This window comes from Gobio gobio (genome assembly GCF_949357685.1).
Source record: "Gobio gobio genome assembly, chromosome: 23".
Taxonomy (NCBI): domain Eukaryota; kingdom Metazoa; phylum Chordata; class Actinopteri; order Cypriniformes; family Gobionidae; genus Gobio; species Gobio gobio.
The window spans coordinates 42,996,837-43,013,281 of record NC_137119.1 but is presented as its reverse complement, the minus strand read 5'-3'; the positions used below and the strand labels follow the sequence as shown (position 1 = coordinate 43,013,281).

Below are 16,445 nucleotides of genomic sequence, written 5' to 3'. Positions count from 1 at the left end.
CTGTTTGAGCAATTGATATTGTTGAGGATTATTCTAAGTTCTCTCAGTTCAGCATTTGAAGAAAACTCTCAGAGTCGAAGTTCCAGGTCTCAGAGGATGTTAACTTTATTGTATGAACAACAAAGTGAGATGCCAGCTGAACATCTGAATTTTCCATAGTAAAACTCCATCATTTATTCTGTTTTCTTAACTCCCCTCATCCATTGGGCACCTTTCCAACCATCTTTTCACTTCTAGCTCCACCTTGTGATTTCGCAACATTTAAATGCAAACCTCTGCATCTTTTTAGATTTACTAGTGGAAAGTCCCCAGAGCTTCTCTTTTTTAAACAATACATCTTATGTACCATTCTCTTAGCTCTGCACTGGTCTCCTAGCGCTTAACACATCCGTGCCCATACATCAAGGGACGTAATCTTCCAGGGCCCGTATTCATAAAGATTCTAAGAGTCCTCTCAGAAAACTCCTAATTTAGCTTAAAAACTTTTACATAGGAGTCTTAGCTTAAGAGCTATTCGGGACCGATCTGAGAGCAACTCTGAGCAAGAAAAATACAAAAACTTTTATCTTAGTGAAGAGGTGGGGCTGACCCCATTGCTACGTATGACATAGTCTTTTGAAGACTGTGATTGGTTGGTTGTCCAAAAAGGGGGAAAAAGGAGCGCTTTCAAGTATAGGGTCTATTCTAAGCCTTCACTTGGAAATTACAAGCGCAAATTGTCCTATTTTACCGTTCTCTCTCACTCACACACACACACACACACACGCACGCACGCACGCACGCACGCACACACACACACACACACACACACACACACACACACACACACACACACACACACACACACACACACATTATATATATGTATATAAATACTTTTATTATTTACCATGCTGTTAATTTTCTATAAGGTATTTGATTGGCTTAATTATAAACATTGTTCCACTCTTTCCAATTACACTGATTGCTGGCATGTCTATTTAATTGGTGGGTTGAAAGTTGGGTTTAATGCAAAAAACATGATCCTTGCACGATCTAATCTATAGCGTCTTATTAAGTCACTGTCATCCATTGTCTGCAACACATTTCTTCTCCCTCTTCGTCTTTCTGCCATGTTCTCCACTGCTAAAGAAACTCTTAAGCCTCTTAAATGTCCTCGTCCGTGCTCCTAACAAATTTGACCTTAAGACCTCTTTTAAGGGTTAAGATGCTTTCTGAATTACTTTTTTCTTTACTAGGATTTTTTTGTAAATTTTAAGAGTAAACGCCCACATTTCTAAGAATTTTCTTAGAATTTTGTCACTAGGAGCTACTCTTTGCATTAAGATTCTTTATAAATATACGGGCCCAGTAGTTTTCAATGTTCTTTCAGGACCCTCTCCTTACAGAAGGTACAGTCATTATTTTATTGATACATATCCTGATTCTGTTTCATATAACCAGTGTAATTCTCCAACAATATGTGTCCTGAAGAAGGCTGTGTTGCTGAAACGCGTAGATCTACTTTCAACAGGTTTTTACTGATTTAGCACAGTCATTAAAGGCTGTTTACTTCACCACGCGAGTGCCTTGGAATTTTTCGTCTACATAATTTGATGTTTACCTCCAGTTTATCCAATGAGCACCAGTGGCTATTCAAAGACATCCTTGTTAAGGGCAGTCGTGGCCCAATGGTTAGAGAGTCCGAGTCTCAGGTGTCGGTGGGGGGAGTGAGTAGCCAGCGCTCTCCTCCACCCTCAATACCAGTACTGAGTGAATACTCAATACTGAGGTGAGACCCTTGAGCAAGAACCCCCAACTGCTCCCCAATGAAAATTTGTGTATTTAAATATAGCATGAATCAACATTTACATAAATTGCAATACCAGTGGAAATGTTAAATAGATTTTTTAAGCCTCTATGCTTAAATTGTGTATACATGTTCAAAAATAAACCTACACTGAGAAATGAAAGGAATACAAATTTGCCCCATCCTGCTTTACATGGACACCTAGGTGAGATTTAATGGTGGTGGCGCCCTCAAGTGGTGGTGACTGACTATTACAGCTCTCACATTCACAGCATTGATGTTACTTTAGTTTTAGAATTAATATATTGCCAACACAATTGCCTAGAAAGAGACTGTAAATTCTAACGATGATGGCTGTTCACAACAATAATTTTCATAATTCACATTCCCCATAGAGATGTAATGGTATATGTCACGTATAGATTTGTTTTTTGTTTCATGGTCATGTTTTGTCACAGTCATGTATCCTGTTTTGCCATGTGTTTCCCTTGTTTGTGTCATGCTCTAGTCATGTGATCCTGCCATGTGCTCCCTTGCAGTGTTGTCCTGCTCTCATTGGTTCATTGTCTTGATCATTGTTCACAGGTGTTCCTTGTCTTATCATTATTAGTCTGTGTATTTAAGCCCTCATGTTTGACACTTGTCTTTATCTAGCTTTGTCCGTGTAACCACTGTTGGTGAGTGTCTGTTCACGTTTAAGTTCTGGTATAGTTTGTTAAGTCTTTGTATCTGTTCATGATTTCAATAAACAGTACCTAGGTTCTTCAAACTCGCCTACAGTGGACTCCTTCGTTACATCTATATAGTACTTAAATTTCCCCCTGCATGTTACTGTTCTGTAAAAACAATAAATCTAATTGAATGGCTTTGATGGAGGCATTATAATAGATCCATGTCCAATCATAGTGGCTTAGTTTAATTTTATTCCCTGAGGATGAGCTGTGTCAAAGCATGCCGTGTAATGGGCAGTGGCTTACAATTATATCTGCATTCTGTGGTTTGCAATAGTTTTGTAAAATTGGTAAACACACATTCCCTTTGGACATGTTGTAACCTTCACAAGTACTTCACAAGAAATTGTTCCAGATCTAATGTTTTTCTAAAGAGGTGGAAACTGGACATTGTTCCAACATTTGATGTGCTGCTGAGCTTTATTCTTTATGAGAAGTTACGAACAATGACAAACTAGATATATTTTGGAAAATATGGAAGCGTGTATTGGATCACTTAGGCCCCATCCACACGGAGAGGCGTTTAGCTTTATACGTGGTGTCATCACTAGAAGGGATACAACTACGGCCTCTGGGCATGCACACATCAATACTGCGTTGTTGAATTACTGTATTTGCTTTATTGTAAGGGTATGTTTAGTGTTGGGGTAGGTGTAGGCGTTCATAAAACACCTCTGGTAAGTAGTACATTTATTTATTATTTTATTGTGAGATTTTGCCTCACCTCCGACGGTTGCTGTACCCCATCTAGCCACAACTCTTCTTCTCCGTTTTTAGTGCATTTCTGTGGCAGAATTACAGCCCCACACACTGGCCTGGCATGTATACTACATCGTTTTGAGTTGTTTTCATGCTCTCGTGTATACACAGATATTTCTTGAAACGAGGGGAAAAAAAAGATTGGATAGGGAAAACTCTGGCTTTGTGTGGACGGGGCCTTAGGAATATGTTATTTTTATACTGCATTATATCTTTGTAACTCTCAATTTATTTACTTAACTATTATCTTTTGGAGGCAGCTGAGCATTTATTGGCTCATAAGCCATTTCCTGCAATATTTTTCCCTCACGTTTCACTTTTGAATGAATACTAAACATTATAAAGTCACTATAGTTTAAAAATAAATTGTCAAGGTGAAGTATCAAGTACTAATTTTTCTTGTGAACGAATGATACAGAACACAAGCACAGCGCTCTCCCTATAATCACTGACAGAAGCTGCAAGCTCTCTGATTTCGGGCACACTTGTAAAAACTTTGGTTCAATGATTCTAAAGTGAACAAGAAATCTTTAATTTACAGTGTGTTGGCGCATGAAAGTGAAAACTGATAGTCAAATTCAATTTTGCTGATGAAGAACACCTGAGGGATGTGAGGGTTTATATTGTTTTACATTTGTATAACTAAATTAATGCTAGGTCGGATATTTAAGTGGCTGTATTCTGTGAAGCACTGATTGTCTCAAAGCACTGTGAAGCTGCTTTGAAACAATCTGCATTGTAAAAAGCGCTATATAAATAAAGTTGACTTGACTGTATTCTGATTATACACTATCTATTACACCACTGATGCTGTTAAAGCTACCTCAGGACGAAGATACTGACACTCCAACAAGTGACATTTGGCCTGAAGTTTTCCAACTGGCTTATATCATTGCGGAAGTTCTTAAGAACGTTCTGTGCATATGGTCCATTTAAGAACATTTCAAATTTAGTTTGAATCAGATCTTAGACTAGACAGCCTAGTCTGTGGCACATACAGTACATTTAGGCAACTGATTTACTGTTGTGTTCAGGATCATGTTGGGATATTGCAATGTTTACATTGTTAAAAAAATACAAGAGTATGAGGTATTCATTTTCATGTCTGGTTTATTCTACAGAACTACAGAAGAGATTGTCACGGCAATCAGTGTTTAGAGAGATCCATCTAATATTTTCACTCCTCATCAGCCCCCTTCTGCTAGAAAGAAAAAGGGAAAAAGGGTTAAAGGTGAGCTGATCCAGTTCAAAATGTCTTATATTCTACACAGCTAATCGACATGGATGTTTTTTTGTTGTTGTTCAATAACCACACTTGTTCAATAGTAAATGCATTTCATTAAGTATAGTTTAGTTGTTGAAACTACTTGCTATTTATTTGTGTTTTTTATTTTTGTGACCAAAATCACTTGTTTTAAGTGCCTACGCTTACCTTGGATCCTGTATCACGGCTCTTGGCTCTCAGCTTGTTGACCTGAGATTCAGCAATATCAGCCCTCTCCTCTGCCTCATCCAGCTCATGCTGCAGCTTACGGAACTTGCCCAGATTGGAATTGGATTGTTCTTCCTAAAGATTACACACAACAGCATTTGTGAAAATCAAAAGATATAATTACTAGAGAAGTCGTATCATAAGATGGCACCAGTCTGGGAAATTACTCACCGCCTCCTCAGAAGTTCTCTTGTAGGATTTGACCTTCAGCTGGAGTTTGTCCACCAGATCCTGAAGGCGAGCCAGATTTTTTCGGTCTTCCTCAGTCTATGCAAATCAAAAAAAATTTTTAGTATATGCAATATAGTACATTTAAATACTGAACTTTATGTTTTTTCAACAAATAACATGATCAAATCAAGCAGGGGAAAAATTGTTCAAAGGCAAAAAAATTCCTACCTGGTAGGTGAGCTCCTTGATGCGTCTCTCATATTTACGAATCCCCTTGACAGAGTCAGTGGCCTTTCTCTGTTCTATCTCCACCTCACTTTCCAGCTCTCTCACCTAACAGATGTGTAACAATTTTAGTATAAAAATGTTAGAATGAGTAGTTTAAGTAGTTTCTTAAAACATCAGCAACTTACCCTGGCTTCCAGTTTCTGGACCTGCTTCTTGCCTCCCTTCAAGGCGATCTGCTCAGCTTCATCCAGACGGTGCTGCAGGTCCTTGATGGTCTGCTCCATGTTCTTCTTCATGCGCTCCAGATGAGCACTGGTGTCCTGCTCCTTCTTCAGCTCCTCAGCCATCATGGCAGCATCAGTGATGGCCTTCTTGGCTTTTTCCTCAGCATTCCTGCACTCCTGCACTGCCTCCTCAACCTCAGTCTGAAGCTGAGTATTATCTCCCTCCAGCTTCTTCTTCTGATTCAGCAGGCTGGTGTTCTGAACATGGACAATATTCACATTCATATGGTCTTTTGGTGATATTGTGTACTAAGAGAGGGTTTAAAGGTTTTACTAGTGTTTGTCTAATGCAAATGTGTCATACCTGAGAATGCAGGAGCTGAACTCTCTCACTGACATCCAGCAGTTCCTGCTCAGCCAGTTTCCTTCCTCTCTCAGTTTGTTCCACCATGGATCTCAGCTCATCCAGTTCAGCCTGGAGCAGATTGTTGCGTCTCTCCACAATGGCGATGTTCTCTTTGAGATCATCATTACTACGAAGAGTGTCATCTAGTTGCAGTTGGGCATCCTGTAAAGTACAAGTTTTACAAATGAAAAGACTGAAGAACTATGTTAGATTTTACCTAAGCATCATAAAATCTTGATTTGAAAATTCGTCATACTTTGAGATGTCCATGAAGACCCTTGAGTTGCTTCTGGGCTTCTGATGCCTGTCTGTTAGCCTGGCTGAGCTGAATCTCCATCTCATTGAGGTCTCCCTCCATCTTCTTCTTCAGCCTGAGAGCTTCATTCCTGCTGCGAGTCTCTGATTCCAGTGAGCTCTGCAGAGTTTCCACCATTCTCTGCTGGTTCCTCTTGGCCTGCTCCATCTCTTCATCTTTCTCCGTCAGCTTGCGTTCAATATCAGCTTTGACCTGATTGAACTCCAGCTGAGCTCTAAGTATCTTGCCTTCCTCATGTTCAAGGGAACCCTATGAACAGTAAAATGGGTGTTTGTTATTATTTAGATTTAAAGTTTTTGTTCAACCCTGTGTTTTGGGGTGGGAGGTGACCTCCCTTAAAATTATCTGGAATGATCAAGTGCCTTAAACACTAGCTTGATTTAGATCAAAGAGTTGAAAATAGTGGTTCTTCTTTTACCTCAGCCTCCTCCAGAGCTGTTTGTATCTCTTGTTTCTCCTGCTCCAGTTGTTTTCTAACTTTCTCCAGCTCATGAATATTCTTTCCAGTCTCACCAAGTTGCTCAGTGAGGTCAGAAATTTCCTCTGTGTAATAGAAATAACGTGAGCTCACAAATGCAAGCAATTAAAGCAATGGTTTGGAGTTGTAAAACCACTCTTACCTTGGAGATTCTTGTTCTCCCTCTTCATGGTCTCCAGGTGGTCCAATGACTCCTCATATGAGTTTTTCAATTTAAAGAGTTCAGTGCTCAGAGATCTAGCTTCTTTTTGGGCACTTTCCAGTTCGGTTTGAGACTCCTCATACTTCTGCTTCCACTCAGCCAAGACCTGGTTAAATTTAACAAGGCCAAATGGCCAATGAGAGCAGTGCCTTTTGGTTAAGTGGTTTTGTAGTACTAGACCCTATTCGTTGTTAGAAACTTACATTTACTCTCAATTTAACATAGAACATTTTTGATTTTACATGCAAAAATTTTACATGGCTAATTTTTCCAGCTAATGCTTAATTTCCTTACTTTATCAAAGTTTCTTTGCTTCTTGTCCAGAGCAGCAGCAGCAGCATTGGATCTCTCCACATCCACCATGAGATCTTCAATCTCATTCTGTAGCCTATGCTTGGTCTTCTCCAGAGAGGAGCATTTAGCATTAACAGCTTCCACAGCTTCTTCTGCATCTTGTAAACGCTGAGTCAGTTTCTTCCTGTAATAATCAAAATACATAATACACTATATTACTAAATGTTTTGGGACACCTGCCTTTACATGCACATGCACATGAACTTGAATGACATCCAATTCTTAATCTGTAGTATTTAATATGGAGTTGGCCCTCCCTTTGCAGCTCTAACAGCTTCAACTCTTCTGCGAAAGCTTTACACAATGTTTAAGAGTGTCTTTATGGGAAATTTTGACCATTCTTCTAGAAGCACATTTGTGAGGTCAGGCACTGATGTTGGACGAGAAGGCCTGGCTCGTAGTCTCCACTCTAATTCATCCCAAAGGTGTTCTATCGGGTTGAGGTCAGGATTCTGTGCAGGCCAGTTCCTCCTCACCAAACTCGCTCATCCATGTCTTTATGGACCTTGCTTTGTGCACTGGTGCGCAGTCATGTTGGAACAAGAAGGGGCGTCCCCAAACTGTTCCCACAAAGTTGGGAGCATGAAATTGTCCAAAATGTATCGGTATGATTTGGGAGGGGTGTCTCAATACTTTTGGCAATATAATGTGTATAGTGAACAACCAAAGTATCATTCATTAAACTGTATTTAAAGTGTTTAATGGGACACAAACTAGAGCAGAAACTTAGAAAAGTGTCTCATCATTAAAGACCAAACTTTTACATTTTATTTGTTTCTTACTTTGCTTCCTCCAGCTCCTCAGTCCTCTGGATGGCATCAGTTTCATACTTGGTTCTCCACTGAGCCACTTCAGAGTTTGCCTTGGACATACCACGCTGCAGCTCAGCCTTGGCTTCCTGCTCCTCCTCATATTGCTCCCTCAGCAGATCAGCATCATGACGAGCAGACTGAACTGCATGAGCCAGGGCATTCTTAGCCTGAAATAAAAACAAACAAATATTTGCGGCCAGTTGTTTATTACAACAGTGAATTAAGTCTTTAGCAAACATTTTAGACTAGGAGATTTTGAAAACCTTGATTTCTTCTTCGAGCTGTCTCTTGAGGTCTTCAATTTGCTGAGTGTTGGACTGCTTGCCTCTGGTTAACTGAGACACCAGGGAGTCTTTCTCCTCAAACTGTCTGGCAAGTTCACCTAAAATGATACATAAAAAAAATATTGAATTTGTTCCAATTATCATTATCGTACAGTTGGTACCGTAACACAATATTTTGTGTTCTTACCATTCTCAGTTTGCAGCTTGGCTTTTTGCATGGCGAAATCATTGATTGTGCGCTGACCTTCCTCAGCCTTGGTTCTGTACTCACTCATCTGGTCTTCCAGAGTTCTGCACATTTTCTCCAGGTTTGTCTTGAGGATAAAGGATATCATAGTTGATTGCATTCTGTGACTGACAACACATACATTATAGACTGTCTGCATCATTTCTCTCACTCACCTTTGCCTTTGCAAGCTGCTCCATATTGGAAACCACATCGTCCAGTTCCAGTCTGAGTTCACTCTTCTCTTTCTCCAGCTTCTGCTTCACTCTCTGGAGGTTGTCAATCTGCTCTCCCAGATCCGCCACACTGTCTGCATGTTTCTTCCTCAGTGTAGCCGCAGTGGCCTCATGTTGCAGAGTGGACTCTTCAAGGTCTCTGCGCACTTTCTGGAACTCAGCTTCACGTTTCTTGTTCATCTCAATCTGGGAAGCTGTGGCTCCACCAGCCTCCTCCAACCTCTCACTGATCTCCTCCAGTTCTCTGGACAGATCAGATCTCTGTTTCTCAACTTTAGCACGGGCAGCTCTCTCAGCCTCCAGCTCTTCCTCAAGCTCCTCAATTCTGGCCTAGTAATGTGCATAAATTCAAAATTAAGGTTACATTTCATAACTATCCAACTGTCTATCTCGTTAAGACATATAAAGTTTACCTGCAACTCTTTCAGTTTTTTCTGGAGTTGGGAATCCAAAGCTTGTCCGTCTTCAATCTTGCCATTGAGCTGGCTTATTTCAAAGTCTTTTCTGCCATTAGATAATTAATTAAACAACATTAACTAACAACGGACAGTACATTTGTTACAGTATTTATTAAACTTTTCATTGTTATCTTGTGTCAGCTCAGGCCCATTTCATAATTTTAATAGTATTAACAATACTACATTTGATTATAATAATGTGTTTCTAAATGTTTACATTTACATTTAACTAAGATTAATAAAATGCTTAGAAGTATTTTTCATTATTAGTCCATGTTAAATTATGTAGTTAACTAAAGTCAAATGGAACCTTATTGTAGTGTTACTAAATATATGCATTTAATATTAAAATTGGAATTTATATTTTATATTTTATATCATATAATATATATTACTTCTTTAGCCGCTCATCCGTCTGCTGCTTATCATTTTCCAAATCCATCACATTCTCTTGAGTCAACTTCAAGTCACCCTCAAGCTTTCTTTTGGCTCTCTCAAGATCCATGCGAATTTTCTTTTCTTGTTCCAGAGAACCTTCAAGCTAAAATTCATCCAAAAATTGAAAAAATTATGCAATTAATTAAAAAAGCTTCTCATTTTAATTCTAGTGTTGTCTTACATCATCCACTTGTTGCTCCAGCTTGGCTTTGGCTTTGGTGAGTGTGTTGACTTTGTCTTCCTCACTCTGGAGGTCATCCAGCGTTTGCTGATGGGCCTCCTGAAGAGCTTTCTTCTCCTTGGTCAGCTTAGCGATGATTTCATCCAAAGCTGCCATCTCTTCTGTCAGGTTTTTAACCTGTAGAAATGTCTCACTGTATCAGCAGACTCTTAACAATTAAATCTTTCATCACAAATAAGTTCAGTGTTGAAAACTGACCTTATTCTCAGTGGCATGTTTCTCTTTCTCCACTTTGGCCAGAGTGAGCTCAAGATCATCAATGTCCTTCTTGAGCTCAGAACATTCATCCTCCAGCTTTCGTTTCTTTGCAGTCAGCTCAGCATTCATTTCATCTTCATCCTCCAGCCTTTCAGTAATTTCTTTGACTTTTGCCTCAAGCTGGATCTTGCTCTTGATCAGACCCTCACATCTCTCCTCAGCATCACAAAGATTATCTTGCTCCTATCAACATAAAACAAAACAAAAATTTAAAACTTGTTTTGTTTTCTTACTTGTAAAAATGTGAAAAGTGCAGAGTTGTAGTTCCATGTGAACTTACAGACTGCACTGAAAGCTGCAGGTCATTCTTCTCTTGGAGAAGAGAAATCATCTTTTCCTCAAGCTCCTTTCTGCGGGCTTCAGATTTGGCATAAGCCTCCTTCAACTTCACAAATTCTTCCTTCATGTTGGCCATTTCTTTCTCAGACTCAGCAGTTTTCAGCAGAGGCTTGATCTTGAAGTAGAGCTTCATCCAGGGCCAATTTTTGACACCCATGAAAGCACGTACATTCCACTGGATCACAAGCAAGGCATCTCTGTAGATATTAAAGAAAGTCTTAAATTATAAAATGTATCTTGGAGAATATGTTGAAGACTGAAGAGCTAGAATCTAACCTTCTGTCCACAATTTTCTGGAACTCAACTCTTGATAGAAAACCACGAGCCACAGACTGAATTCCAGTTATAATAAGTGCAAGCCGGTCATCTCGCATCTCTTCAAGACCACCAAGAAGACCAGCCTTAAAAAAAACCTAGTAAAGAGGAGTAAATAATTTTTGCCTCGAAAAGGATGACAATGGAAAAGTGGCTTGAAGTTGATGTTAATATAAAAATACCTTAGTATGTCCTAACTTGTACTGCTCGTGATCGATGTCCAGAGAGCCTAGAAGTTTTTCTGCACCCTTTTTGTTATCAATGAACTGTCCCTCGGGGATAGCAGCAGGATTAAGGATGCGGTATCTACCAAAAAAAAATTAGTAAGAGATGTTGTTTGTGCTATGCTATAAATAAACTTGCCTTGCCTTTACACTCACCGTTGTTTGAAATCTCCATACAGGATCCTGTTGGGGAATCCCTTTCTGCAGATCCTGATGCCCTCCAGCACACCGTTACAGCGCAACTGGTGCATGACCAGAGGATTCTCCATCGCCCCAGGAGTCTTAGTCTCATTGGGGATGAGGCAGCGCACAAAGTGAGGGTGAGTTGACCTCAAGTTGGTCATCAGCTTGTTCAAGTTTTCCTGTTGGTAGTCCACAGAGGATTTAGATTTTTATGCCATAAAACCTTGAGAGACAAAATATTGTTATAATATTCCATACCCTATGGAGGGCTGACACCGTCTGGAAGGAAGAACCCTTCTTTTTGCTACCTTTGGCAGCCTTTCCTCCAGAATCCGCAGCTGTGATATACATTATTTTTGTTATTATTAAACAGTAAAAGTAGTGCTCATTATATTTTCATGTCACACTCCACTGTGTACTTACCGTCATCAGTAGCGAAATTAGCAAACAGAATAGACAACAGCTTAAGAGTTGACTTCTGGAAATACCCTACAACTGTCTCATTGAGAGGGTCCTTATTCTTTACCAGCCAGTTTGCAATGTTGTAGTCAACAGTGCCAGCGTAGTGAACGAGGGCAAAATGGGCCTCTGGTTTACCCTTGACAATCCTAGGCTTCTGGAAAGTAGGATTTTTCCCCAAATGGTTGTCATAAAGCTTAGCTTTGAATGTTGCATCACTGGCTTTGGGGAACATGCACTCCTCTTCAAGGATGGACATGATACCCATGGGCTACAATGAATTGTAAATTGTGACAGTCAATATATTAGTTTGCCACAAGAGTTAATACTGAAAAATATGATTTTGCCCCTCACAGTATAATCATCAACATAATATTCACTCACCTTCTCAATAAGCTCAATACAAGCCGCCAAGTCCATGCCGAAGTCAATAAACACCCACTCAATGCCCTCCTTCTTGTATTCCTCTTGCTCCAGCACAAACATGTGGTGATTGAAGAACTGCTGCAACTTCTCATTAGTGAAGTTGATGCACAGCTGCTCAAAGGTGTTGGACTGCAGGTGGAAGATATTGTATAATCACAATGGTCAAACTGGTTGCACTGCTTGTTGGATTTGTTCCTGAATAACAATAATTTCAGCTTACATCAAAGATCTCAAATCCAGCAATGTCCAGCACACCAATGAAGTACTGGCGAGGCTGCTTGGTGGCCAGGGATTGGTTGATTCTAATAACCATCCAGAGGAACATCTTCTCGTACACTGACTTTGCCAGAGCACCAATAGAGTAGTACACCTGATAAAGAAAAGTACAATTTTGCTGAATTTGACACCTTGCAAACTAGATTTTTGACATGAAAACATGTCATGTAAACATGAAAGATTTTGTTTGTATGTCTTGGAAGCTGAACATATGAGGCTGAAAACTCCCCATTCGATTATTATTTTCATTTGTTACCTGCTGGACATTCTGTCCCTTGGTGACCCACTCATTTCCTACTTTAACTCTTGGGTGGAGCAAACCCTTGATCAAGTCAGCTGAATTTAGACCCATCAGATAGGAGATTTTGTCAGCTTCTACATGTTAAAAAAAGAATAATAATTAAAAATAAGTAAAATTAATATTAATAATAATATGTTTAAAGTATTATAGCACCTTTCCCAGGTTCAAGGACGCTTTACAAGCAGTAACAGAATAGACAGTAGATTTACATAATCATAAACAGTAATTTCATATAGTTAATAATCATTTAGATGGACGGTAGACATTTGCCCAGTCCGGGAATAGATATGAGAGTACAATTACTAAATGAAAACAGAGATACAGCAATACAGAGCAGAATATAGAGCTATGACTCTATATACAACATGTCTCCTTTATGAAGCTGAGATTCCAAGTTAAACTGACCCTCAGTCCCATCAGCCTCGGCCTGTTCCTCTCTTTGCTTCAGTTTGAACTTCATGTTGCCAAAGTGCATGACGGAACCAGTCAGCTTGTAGATGCCGTTCTGCTCTTCTTGGGTGAAGCCCAACACATCAAATGCTTCCTACAGCAAATGTGCAGAGCATGGTAAATTTCATGGCAAATGTTTGATTTTCTACCTTATGACAACTACATTAGAAGTCTTTATTTTTAAAGAATAGACCAGCCATGAGAATCAATTATTCCCTTTTAAGTTGTTCTATACCTGTATGACTTTATTTCTTCTCTGGAACACCAAAGGAAAACAAAAGTTCTATGGACCAATTTATGTTGATTTTTCATACTTATTGACAGCCCCTGATCATTATAGTTTTATTGTATGGAAAGCAGTGTAGACATTATCAATTCATGCGCTATCGTATCGTGCAATAATGTTTTGTGTACTGCCTATAATTTAACAAACACTCACATCAGTGGCTTGTAGCTCATCACCGTCATCAATAGATGCCACTGTTGTCTCTCCTTGGGAGATGAAGGCATAGTCATAGGGGTTGTTGGTGATGAGCAGCATTTCTAAGGAGAAATGGGAACATAGATCAGAAAATACTTCTAATTAGAGCTGGCAGTGCTAATAGATATGATGGGTAATTTTACCCAGTAGTTCTGGTCTTCTCATGGACAGAATCTGATAGAAGATGTGGTAGTCTCTCTCAGCCTTGAGCTGAAAGGTGACACGAGACTTCTCCAGCAGATCTAAATGAATTGATAAATAGAAGAATTTCAAAACGGTTACACATTTCATCAATGAGTGATTTGTTGAAATGATGTTGGGAAGTAAAGTACTTACAAGTCTCAATGTCAGCAGAAGCTAACTTTCCACTGTGGCCAAAATGGATACGGATAAATTTACCCTGTAAATAAAGCAATACATAATACAATAAATAACATGTTCATATAACATGTCATGGAAACCAATATAGAATTACAACACCAATGTAAACACCACTTACAAATCTGGAGGAGTTGTCATTTCTGATGGTCTTGGCATTACCAAAGGCCTCCAGAGCAGGATTACACTGGATGATTTGATCCTCCAGAGTACCCTGAGAATCATATTTTAACAATAAGTGTAAGTATTTTAACAACACAGTAGAAATTTTTTTGGGAAAAACAAAATGTTGTTTAAGTGTAAATGCATTACAATATGGTACATGGGAGGATAACATTTTAAGTTTATGACTCCAATATTTAATATATGAATTATTTTTTGTAGGCTGTTATAAAGAAGGTATATTCATTCATCCGTAATGAGCCATTTTTTTGGAATTAAGCACCTTTTTTTCTGCTGATGGATCCTTCTTGCCGGGCGATGCTGCTGCAATGCTCGCAAAGTACTGGATCACTTTTTTAGTGTTCACAGTCTTTCCAGCACCGGATTCTCCACTTGAAATCGAAACAGTTAATTATAGGGCTGGTAAAATGTAGCATAGAAAATATAAGAGAAAGGAGGAATATTGTTGTGGAATAATATGTATTACGTACGTGATCAGGACAGACTGGTTTTCTCTGTCTGTGAGAAAATAAAACATAAGAAATTTAGCATTTGAAATTGCATTAGACATCTCCAAAAAATTACAAGTCAGATCATCACCTGACAGCATGTACTGGTAGGCATTGTCAGAGATGGAGAAGATGTGTGGAGGGGCCTCATTTCGCTTCTTTCCTCGATAGGCATTGACGACTTCCTGGTTGTACACTGGTAAAAACTTGTAGGGGTTCACAGTGACACAGAAGAGCCCAGAGTAGGTCTGTAGGAGATTCACAGAAGGTTTAGATCTGCTCATGCAAGATAAAGAGAATGTGTGAGTGTTTTAAGACTTGACTCACGTAGATCATCCAGGCTGCGTAACGGTCTTTGAGGTTAAACAGCACAGCGGGCTCGTGCAGGAAGGTGAACATCACCATGTCCTCAATTTTATCGAACTTTGGTGGGTTTTGGGTGTGAACATCAACGTCCTTCACAGTTATTGTCTGTGGATAACACAAAAATCTTTTGACAGTCACACTCTACTCCTGTGTACAATCTAAAACAATGCAGAGATTAGACCTTACCTTCCCCAATTCAGTGTCAACAGTGACTTTGTCACCGTCTCTACTGGTGATCATGGCTTTGACAAACTCAACCACAGGGTCGGGCACAAAGCATTCTTTCTTCATGTCGAAGGGGCGAGTTTGGGCCTCCAGACGCTCCTTGTCTGACTTTCGTAAGAACGAAGCCGCTGCCCCGAACTCTGACATTACATCCACCATCTTTCAATCAGACTGAGGCATAGATGACAAAATTATCAGAACTTGTAAAACTTGTTTAAAAAAAATGACAAAAGTAGTTTAAAAATCTATTGTAAAAGTAATATAATGATTTATAAATATAAAATATTTCAAATTATTTATTGGTTTTTCAACAGAAATTATTTAATTCAAAAAGAAAATATTGCATAAACATAAATATACTATAATATACTGTAACACATTGTGTTGATCTTTATGAAAGCATGCCTTACCAGATGAAATCCAAACCCAAGAAAATCCAAGTCCTTTCAATGAAAAAGAAACATCATTAATGAGAAGTCATCTTATTCTACTGTTCAGTTGTCATGAACAATTCACTCTAAATGATGTGTGCTCTTACCTTTAGATGACACAATGATGTGAGCTTGAAATATTGTGCTGTAACGTATCTCTTTATATAGAGGCAATGACTGTGACGTTGACCATCTGTATTTGGTTCGGGTCACTTGTGTGTGTAGCTCTGAAAAAAACTGAGTCACATTAGTTTAGCATGTAATGGTAGCATGAAAAGATCAGAATGGATGTAAATCACAATGGTGCTATTTTTGTCCCATATGTATATCTTCTTTTATAAAGATATCTGACCGTTTTTTATATTGAAATGAACATCTTCACTTTCATATTTTGAAGTTTGCTTCATAGGCCAAATTCACAACATGTACTTAATGCATTATAGCGATGGAGGCTCTTGTATATAATGTATCTTAACCATAGTTAAACATTCACACAAACTTTTTAGTAAAATTTTACAAAGTTTAATTGACAGTTACGTAGATTCCAGCAATAATGCGCTATGATGCTTTTCTTGAACTGCGTCATTTTTTGTCCTCAAAGAGAGACAGACATGAACTGGGAATTTCACAGGTTTATCTTTGTGCTCAAGGATCAAGACAAGGTAACAATGCCTTATGAGCAAGACGGCTGTCACGGAACAGTAAAATTGTCAGTAGACAGCTGTAACGGCAACAATGAATATCTGCACTTGCGACCTTTTGTTCTCCCCTAATGCAGAGACAGCTGCAACTCTTGCTTGTTCTTGTTGTTGCTTTG

The 16,445-nt window shown here is 39.0% G+C and overlaps 1 protein-coding gene across 2 annotated transcripts; it reads right to left on the bottom strand.

Annotated features, from left to right (window-relative positions):
- Nucleotides 1–3,457: 3,457 nt before the first annotated feature.
- Nucleotides 3,458–15,777, bottom strand: LOC307119719 (myosin-7-like). Of its 2 annotated transcripts, none has more exons than XM_079806167.1 (39): nucleotides 15,736–15,777; nucleotides 15,608–15,640; nucleotides 15,159–15,368; nucleotides 14,934–15,077; nucleotides 14,698–14,854; nucleotides 14,589–14,616; nucleotides 14,381–14,489; nucleotides 14,057–14,149; nucleotides 13,894–13,957; nucleotides 13,701–13,799; nucleotides 13,516–13,619; nucleotides 13,032–13,170; nucleotides 12,582–12,700; nucleotides 12,270–12,419; nucleotides 12,008–12,178; nucleotides 11,588–11,894; nucleotides 11,423–11,502; nucleotides 11,138–11,343; nucleotides 10,940–11,063; nucleotides 10,719–10,855; nucleotides 10,384–10,639; nucleotides 10,044–10,286; nucleotides 9,786–9,962; nucleotides 9,562–9,707; nucleotides 9,122–9,212; nucleotides 8,649–9,038; nucleotides 8,434–8,560; nucleotides 8,226–8,344; nucleotides 7,933–8,129; nucleotides 7,091–7,274; nucleotides 6,737–6,902; nucleotides 6,535–6,659; nucleotides 6,057–6,365; nucleotides 5,759–5,962; nucleotides 5,356–5,652; nucleotides 5,171–5,275; nucleotides 4,943–5,038; nucleotides 4,712–4,846; nucleotides 3,458–4,480 (listed from the first exon to the last, which is right to left on the bottom strand). In XM_079806167.1, exons 3-39 carry the CDS (start codon nucleotides 15,354–15,356, stop codon nucleotides 4,457–4,459), a joined length of 5,820 nt encoding a protein of 1,939 aa, XP_079662293.1. In that variant the 5' UTR covers nucleotides 15,357–15,368; nucleotides 15,608–15,640; nucleotides 15,736–15,777; the 3' UTR covers nucleotides 3,458–4,456. The 2 variants fall into 2 exon arrangements, with proteins under 2 accessions (XP_079662293.1, XP_079662294.1); XM_079806168.1 differs by having other exon boundaries at nucleotides 4,214–4,477.
- Nucleotides 15,778–16,445: the final 668 nt, after the last annotated feature.

What these genes read in the sequence shown, in the direction of transcription:
- LOC307119719 (XM_079806167.1), bottom strand. Translation starts at nt 15,356, where the DNA reads ATGGTGGATGTAATGTCAGAGTTCGGGGCAGCGGCTTCGTTCTTACGA. An exon ending in TAATTTCGCTACTGATGACG is followed by an intron (nt 11,503 to 11,587) that starts GTAAGTACACAG and finishes TGTATATCACAG; the next exon opens with CTGCGGATTCTGGAGGAAAG. An exon ending in AGCTCGAAGAAGAAATCAAG is followed by an intron (nt 8,130 to 8,225) that starts GTTTTCAAAATC and finishes TTTTTATTTCAG; the next exon opens with GCTAAGAATGCCCTGGCTCA.